The following is an 8,829-nucleotide window of genomic DNA, read 5'->3' as shown; positions in this document are numbered from 1 at the left end:
ACACACACACTCACTCACACACACACACACACACACACACACACATCAGCACCAAACACACACAGCTGTATGAAACACAATCATCATCATCATCATTAGGACTACGCTTTATTTCTCAGAAACAAGCTGTGAATGTGACAAACACAAACACCTCCTGCAGATTCATTCCTAGCACTCAGTGTATGTATGTGTCTTTCATTAGGAAGTCGTTAAGACACATACTGTCACACATATTATGAATATGAATATTATTCTTATGAATATTCACATATTACTTACATGTGCAAATATTAGAATTCACAGAGGGTCCCAAAGTCTGATACCACCAGCAGAATATGTCGATTTAGCACTTTTCTATTCATAACTACAAGTGTATATTGCATTTTACAATAATAAAAAGTAATATTTCTTCTATTAAAAATATAAAAACATGAATATGAAAAATGTCTTATGTTAATATATTTCACTATAATTAAAAATTTTTTTGTTTTGGAATAAATAAATAAACAAACAAAAGTAGTTTGAGTGAGTTTGGTGGTGTTGTACATTAATTCTAACTTTCTAAATTCTACAATTATTTTTATTGAAATTAAAAACAAACAAACAAACTAATGAATTAATTAATTCACAGGTTTTTGTAATTTTAGTAATAATCATACATTATTCCTAACTTTTTAAAATTCTAAAACTTTGTTTTGCATCTTTATTTTGAACAAACAAATAAAATAACCAACCAACTAAATAAATAAATAAATATTCAAATAATAAGTGAATAAATTCAATTCACTTCACAGGTGTTAGCCATTTTTAGTGTAGTATATTCTAAAACTGTTTTGCAGCTTTAATTGACATAAAAAATAAACTAAATACACAACTAACAAACTAAATAAATACCCAACCAAATAAATACATTAAAAAAATCAATGAATAGGTTTTAGTGATTTTCCAGCTTTAATTAAAATGAATAAATAATGAATTAAATTGCATCAACATGTTTCAGTGGTTTCAGTGCGGTCTTTTGGAACCTGCTTTATATGAATATAAATGTACATTATTCTAAAGTGTCACAAAGCTAGAGGATTCATATCTCCGTCTGAGTGTGATGTATGTGTGAAGTTAAGGCGAGCGCTGGACGTATTGATCAGCCTCGTGTGTCCAGCAGATTTAATAGCATCTCTAAAGATCCCTGATTTACTCCCGCTTTCATAAACCTGCTGAGGATCAGCGCCGGATTCTGGAGGACAGCAGGAAAACACGAAGACAGAGATTCACTTTCAGGAGAATTTACAGTCCGAGAGTCTGACAGAGACGACAGGTTTCAGGACAAAACATAACAAAACCCCTAAACAAACATGTCCTGGCCGTAAAATAAAAAATGCTTTCTTATTTTGTACAGTACTATGGTAAAAAGTACTCATTGGAAAATTTGTGTGAACATAACGTCACACAAATTTTCAATTTATTTTTCATTTTCAATTTATTCGACTTTCTTTCAAATAATAAGCTATTTAAATAATAAAGTACAATAAAAGTACATCTTTTTTGCATTACAGCAAGGGTTGGAGTTTAGATTTTAATAAATAACTTTACATTTGAAAGAAAAAAAAAAGTAAAGTCATACACATTTTTAATTGAAATAAAACTTATATCAAATAAACTATTTTTTACATTATAAAAGTAATAAAAAGTCATGAGAATTTGGGGTAAAATGTTAGTTTTTTTTTAATAAAAATAAATGTATATATATTTTTTAAAAGTACTCATTGGACGGTTGGTGTGAGCATAAAGTCAAACATGTTTTTAATTTAAATAATGCTTTAAATAAAATAAAAAAGGATTACAGTAATGAGAATTTAGGTTAAAATGTGATAAAAAAAATTCATTATAAAAAACATTTCACATATCACACATTTTCGACTTAAAAAAACAATTAAATATTATAGTATTTTATATATATATGGAGTCATTCGGTCACAGTCTCATATATATATATATATATATATATAATAGTAAATTTATACAATATATATTTTTTAAAAGTACTCATTGGACAGTTGGTGTGAGCATAAAGTCAAACACGTTTTTAATTTAAATAATGCTTTAAATAAAATAAAAAAGGATTACAGTAATGAGAATTTAGGGTAAAATGTGATAAAAAAAATTCATTATAAAAAACATTTCACATATCACACATTTTCGACTTAAAAAAACAATTAAATATTATAGTATTTTATATATATATATATATATATATATATATATATATATATATATATATATATATATATAATAGTAAATTTATACATATTTTTTTGCATTACAGTAATGATAATTTGGAGTAAAAAATAATTTTTCTAAAATTTTACTATTTTCTAAAAAAAATTAAGTTCCCATTTGAAAAGCCTACATTTTCAACTGGAATAAGATTTAATAAAATAAAATAAAATTTTATAAAATTTTAAAATGCATTACAGTAAAAAAAAATGTAATTTATAAAATATAATAAAGGAAAAAATAAATAAATAAAAATACTGGTTCTAAAACCAGGCCTCATTTTCTTTCTTTTTGAGGTGAATATGATCTGAAGTTGAGAATCACCTAAAAACTCATAAAATTCTATAAAGACAAAATGCTGTTATGATTTCAACGGAAGTTAATAAAAATCAACTTGGAATAAAATATCCTAAAATGACAAAGGATCATAAAAGGACGATGAGGGGCTGTAAAAGCAGCACGACTGGTTCCTCTGCTGTTCTTTAAGAGGAACCGGGGAAATCAAAAGAGGATAAAGATTTCTAAGCATATGATCCACGCAGTAATAAAAGCTGCTTTCTGTCATCATCAGCGATGCGCCGAGACACACAGAGACTCTCCCGAGACGCGACTCTGACCGAAGAAACAATAGCAGAGGAAAAACGCAGAAAAGAGCAGCCGCCTCGAGGGACGAGAGCGAGAACAATCCCATCGTCTCCAGAAATAGAGGAGCGTTCCTCATGAAAACCTGCGGGGGCGACGGCGAAGAACAGCAGCCAGATCCCCTTACGCCACTGAGCCAGACTTCAGAAAACATCTCGTCTGCCGTGAAAAGACCAACACGCGCTCGCATTCAGTTCAGTCCCACGCGCTCGCTCAAAGCAATCCGAGCGCATTCAGCATCGGCTGCTGTTTGAGATGCGGTTTAATCTCGCCTCGTGTTTTCACGTTTACACGCGGCAGATATAAAGGCAAAGCAGCTGTGACCAATTTCTGCCAAAATAGACACCATGATACTCATGAAGCCACACACATTTTCAGTTGAAGTAATGCTTAAAACAATACATCTTATATGTGCGTGTACATGTATATATATATGCATAAAGTTACACATATTTCCTTTTTAAATGATACAAAAAATAATTAAATTAAATTAAATTGAATTGAAATAAATTAAATTAAGCATTTAGGGTAAAATGCTAATATTTTATATATATATATATATATATATATATATATAAATAAATAAATGTTGAAAAATTGTTGATCAAATATTTACACTTTCTATATAATTAATAATAAATACAATTCAATTCAATTAAAAATAATAAAATAATATTTTTTGCATTACAGTAATGATAATTTAGGGTAAAATTTGATATATTTTATAATTTAAAAAAATGTTTTACTACTTACTGAGCATAAAGTCACACTCATTTCCATTTTTAAAATTAAATTAAACTTAAATTAAAAAGTAAATAAAATTAATATTAATGTATAATAATAATAATAACCTACAATCATTGTAATTGTAGCAATTACAGTAATGGGAAAAAATAAAATAAATAAATGTAATTAAATTAAAAATAATAAAATAATATTTTTGCATTACAGTAATGATAATTAAGGGTAAAAAGTTATGTCTGTTATCATTTAAAAAAACTATTTTTACACTCAAGTCACACTCATTTCCATTTTAAAATAAAATAAAATACAATTAAATTAAATTAAAATTAAATAAAAAATAAATCAAAATAAAATGAATGTATAATACAAAATATATATATATATAATAATAATAACCTAAATTCGTTGTAATTGTAATAATTACAGTAATAGGAAAAAACACACATCAAAATCCATCGTATCTGCTATGAAATCCATGAAAACACAGCAAACGTGCTCTGATTGAATTAAGACGTGTTTTCAGTCGCACACGCTTGTATTGAACGCTCTCCCAAAGCAATCGAATCGCATTTACGATGAGGATGAAACATCTGCTGCTGGAGAAGCTGTTTAACCGCGCAGTCGTGTTTTCACGTTTACACGCATCGGATATAAAGGCAGGCAGCTCGGCTCAAACCAGCTGTGACCAATTTCTGCCAGAATAGAGCAGCAATGTGAAAGCGTTTAAAAACACATTTCTATTTTCATCCAGCTGCGCCACTTTTCTAATTTCCCCCGGCTTCACCTGAACACCGTCTCAGTCGCATGATCTCTGTCAGAAACACACAGCCGCTGCGATTCGCTCTGAATAACCTCACACTGTGATGGACACACGAGACGCTGACACACTCTTTACACAACTGCTGTGAGTCACACACATCTTTTATTGAAATAATACTTATTTACTTATTTATGCATGTAAGAAGTATGTAAAAAGTATGTAAAAAGCATGTAAATTTGGAGTAAAATGCAAATTTTTTAAATTATTTTTAACAAATATTTAAGTATTTTAGTACATTTCAAAATTAAATGATACAAAAATAAAATAAAATAAAAGCATTACAGTAAGGATTGTTTATTTATGTATGTATTTATGCATGCATGCAAGAAAAAAGCATGTAAATTTGATGTAAAATGCAATTTTTTAAAATAATTTTTTTACAAATATTTATGTATTTTACTACATTTTAAAATTAAATGATACTAAAATAAAATAAAATAAAAGCATTACAGTAAAGATTGTTTATTTAACATTACAGTAATGAGAATTTTGGGTAAAAATACATTTTTTAAAATAAAAATAATTCATAAAAGTACAAATTAATTGTCAAAATTAATAAAAAATACAAGTAATAATAATAATTAATAAATAATACTTAGTAGTTATAACAATAAGGGGAATTTTACTTTATAAAATAATATATTTCATTTATATACAATAATATATAATATTATTTATCAGAAAACCAGATTTAATATCTTGTCATTGAAATGTTTCTTGATTTAAGAATGTACTTGAAATGCAAAACAGTATAAAAATAAAACATAATTTTATAATATAATAATATTCCATAAAATATTATTATAACAAAAAACATTCGGAAGAACAAGACTTTTTGCAGTTAAGATATGCAAATATTAATTATGAAATAATTTCTTTGTTGAATTTCTAACAAAAATAACCATGTTGTGATACTGATTTTGGACCCGGATTATAATTTTTTTTAAAATATATTTTGAATACATTTTTATATTTGTATTTTCCATTTTAGCTATCATTACCTTTTTTTTAGGAGTTTTTTTTTTTTACATTTTTAGGTTTATATATATATATATATATACATCGTTTTCATTCAAGTTTGTTATTTTAGTACATCAAGTTAAACTAAATGAAAACTGCTTTGGAAACTATCTGAAATAAGCACACGTTTTTTGATATTTGCGTTGAGTTATTGTTGATGTGGAGATGAGCGTGTGAGTCTAAATCTACGCTAAAGCGTGAAGTGGCAGTTATTCAACGCTGGGCTAAAGCACCCAAAGCCAGATCCCCTTCTTAACGTGCGAAATCACGCTCGCCGCCGCTAAACAAAACCCACCCTTACGCCGTAATTAACGAGATGTGCTTTTCATCAAGACCTGCCAGAGCTAATTAAGATGAGGGGGATCACGGGAATCTGGAGCTGAATCATGCATGAAGACGCAGTGAAAGAGAAAGCGTTTCCAGACTGAAGGCGACGCGTGAGACGCTTCTAACAGCATCTTTTGTCACCCGTCTGTCCTCCTCCATTAAAACGCCCTCAGACAAGAATATCGTCTGAATATTTCACCGTAAAGTCAGAAGTGCAAAAACAAACGCGTGGTTTATTCATGCTTCCATCATTCATTCATCAAGATTTCTGCTGAAAATAAAGCAAGAGATGAAGACTACAGTCGTCCCCATTTAAACAAAAAAAACACCCGACCCTCTAACACTTGCACTTTCCATTCTAATTCTATTTTATCTATTTGTTTTCTTTTTTATTTAAAAACACACTTGATCTTCTAAAACTTGTTCTCTAACTGCTTGTTTTCATTTTATTTATTATAAAAAAATGACCCTCTAACACAAGTGTTCCCTACTCTTTTTCTATTCTATCTACTTGTTTCTTTATATATACACACACTGTATATATATATATATATTATATACACACATATATATTATAAACTTTGCTATGTGTACTGCATTAAGCTAACTGAGACTTGTTACAGCACTTGCATATCATTGCTCTTTTGTTAGTTTTGATTACTTCTATTGTCCTCATTTGTAAGTCGCTTTGGATAAAAGCGTCTGCTAAATGATTAAAGATTATCCTATTTAAATCAATGTGACAAATGAGCAATCAAAAGTAATCAGAAAGTAATCTAGCCAGCACTGATTATTTGAATGTTTATTTTTAATGTTCTAAGAACCAGTTTGTGATTCGAATGTTATTTAAAGGTTACAAAAAAACATTTCGTAGAACGTTCATCGAGTGCAAATAACATCATAAGGACATTCTGAGAAACGAAGCGCTGCATTCAAAATATCACAAACACATCTCAAAAGCAAACATTTGCAAACACCTTTGCCGTAATATTAATTCCTGTTAGATGTGTGTGTGTTACATCGAGAACTGTGTGTTGTGTTTTACAAAAAGTGTTTTGTGAAATTAAAAACGTCAAAGGCTGAGTATTAGCGTATGGTTTTGTAGGTTTGGTGTGTGCTTCTGCTGTTTGAGTGTCAGCTTTCAGAAACTGTGTGACGAGGAAAGAGTTTCTGTGAAAGCAGTTGAAAAAAAAACTGTAAAGTTAAATGAACATTCCTTAAACTTTACTTTAAGAATGTTTTTTTCCTCTAACACTTACTTAACTTTGAAAAAACTTTTTTCTTTGTTAGGCATCTTTTCTAAATGCACTAAAAAGTCGTCCTAACCCTGCTATCCCGCTGCCGTCTCTCTGGCTCTTAATGGAGGCTTTTAAACGCCGCAGGAACCGAGTTACAGCAGACGATGCACAGCTTCAGCCGATCCACCGAAGCACTCTCAGCGGTTACATCGAGAACTGTGTGTTGTGTTTTACAAAAAGTGTTTTGTGAAATTAAAAAAGTCAAAGGCTGAGTATTAGTGTCTGGTTCTGTAGGTTTGGTGTGTGCTTCTGCTGTTTGAGTGTCAGCTTTCAGAAACTGTGTGACGAGGAAAGAGTTTCTGTGAAAGCAGTTGAAAAAAAAACTGTAAAGTTAAATGAACATTCCTTAAACTTTACTTTAAGAATGTTTTTTTCCTCTAACACTTACTTAACTTTGAAAAAAACTTTTTTCTTTGTTAGGCATCTTTTCTAAATGCACTAAAAAGTCGTCCTAACCCTGCTATCCCGCTGCCGTCTCTCTGGCTCTTAATGGAGGCTTTTAAACGCCGCAGGAACCGAGTTACAGCAGACGATGCACAGCTTCAGCCGATCCACCGAAGCACTCTCAGCGTCACAGTCACTGAGCGACGACGAGCGAGTTCATCTGATATCACATCATCTATAGGTAACGTCTCATACGCGCTCAAGCTCTGAGTGATCTCAATAACACTCACATTTACATGCATTCAGTCTGCAGATGCTTTTATCCTCACTTTCTGTGCTGCCAGGGTTGAGTTACCTGCGACCCTCGACCAGAACCATCTGCTGAATAATGAAGCAGCCGCAGACATTATCATCACGAGCGCAAACACACATGAAGTGCTGCTGAGAATCACTCAGACTGAGAGGAATCGCCCGCCCACAATCTAGCGCTGCAGGATTCTGAGTGAAGGAAACTTATCTTCAAGACACAAGAAGAGCGTTGCGCCGAGAGCAAACACTCAAACACACAACACTGACACTACAATAACAATCTGAGTCTAATCTGAACAGCGGCTCAGTTCATTTGCTTTCGACTGTATTTTCTTAGCTTTGAGGAAGATTAAACGTGTGTGTGTGTCTGTGTGTGTGTGAGTGTGTGTGTGTGTGAGAGTGTGTGTGTGTGAGAGAGAGAGAGTGTGTGTGTTTGCAAAAAAAGAAAGCAAAAAAACTCGCAAAATTTTGTAAAGTTGGCCACTATAGGGAGTATGCAAATATGGAAACGAAGATGTTTTGTCTATCCTTGAGTGTTGAATGTTATAAATATAAGGACTTGTGAATGTATGTTAGCCATGTGTGCCTGTCGTCTTGCAAACTGACTTCCCAAAGTATTTGGATTCTGTTTTTGTTGCTTGTCTTGTGGATCCAAATAAAATAATAAAATGTGTGTGTGTGTGTGTGTGTGTGTGTGAGTGTCTGTCTGTGTGTGTGTGTGTGTGTGTGTCTGTGTGAGTGTGTGAGTGTGTGTGTGTTTGTGAGAGTGTGAGAATGTTTGACGCACCTAACCGGTGCTCCGCGGCTCCGGGCTGGTTTCAGCAGAACAGTCACCGTGCTGTCGGTCTGATTCAGCGGCGTCTCCTGCTCGTATCCCGGCATCTGCGGCGCTGTTATGATTGACAGGCGACAAATGAGCACGTCTCTCTCACACACACACACACACATGCTCTCTCTCTCTCTCTCTCACACACACACACACACACACACACACTCACACTCTCTCTCTCT

At 31.8% G+C, this 8,829-nt stretch overlaps 1 protein-coding gene across 1 annotated transcript in view; it reads right to left on the bottom strand.

Moving 5' to 3' along the window:
- LOC107578432 (receptor-type tyrosine-protein phosphatase mu-like) overlaps nucleotides 1-8,829 on the bottom strand; it is a 97,833-nt gene that overhangs the window by 21,638 nt on the left and 67,366 nt on the right. Inside the window, exon 9 of the mRNA XM_016264389.1 lies at nucleotides 8,606-8,708. Within this exon, the coding sequence (XP_016119875.1) occupies nucleotides 8,606-8,708 (103 nt within the window). The remainder of the gene's footprint in view (nucleotides 1-8,605; nucleotides 8,709-8,829) is intronic.

Source organism: Sinocyclocheilus grahami, unplaced genomic scaffold (genome assembly GCF_001515645.1).
Source record: "Sinocyclocheilus grahami isolate Dianchi unplaced genomic scaffold, SAMN03320097.WGS_v1.1 scaffold32.1, whole genome shotgun sequence".
Lineage (NCBI taxonomy): Eukaryota > Metazoa > Chordata > Actinopteri > Cypriniformes > Cyprinidae > Sinocyclocheilus > Sinocyclocheilus grahami.
This window is presented reverse-complemented; position numbering and strand designations above follow the sequence as displayed.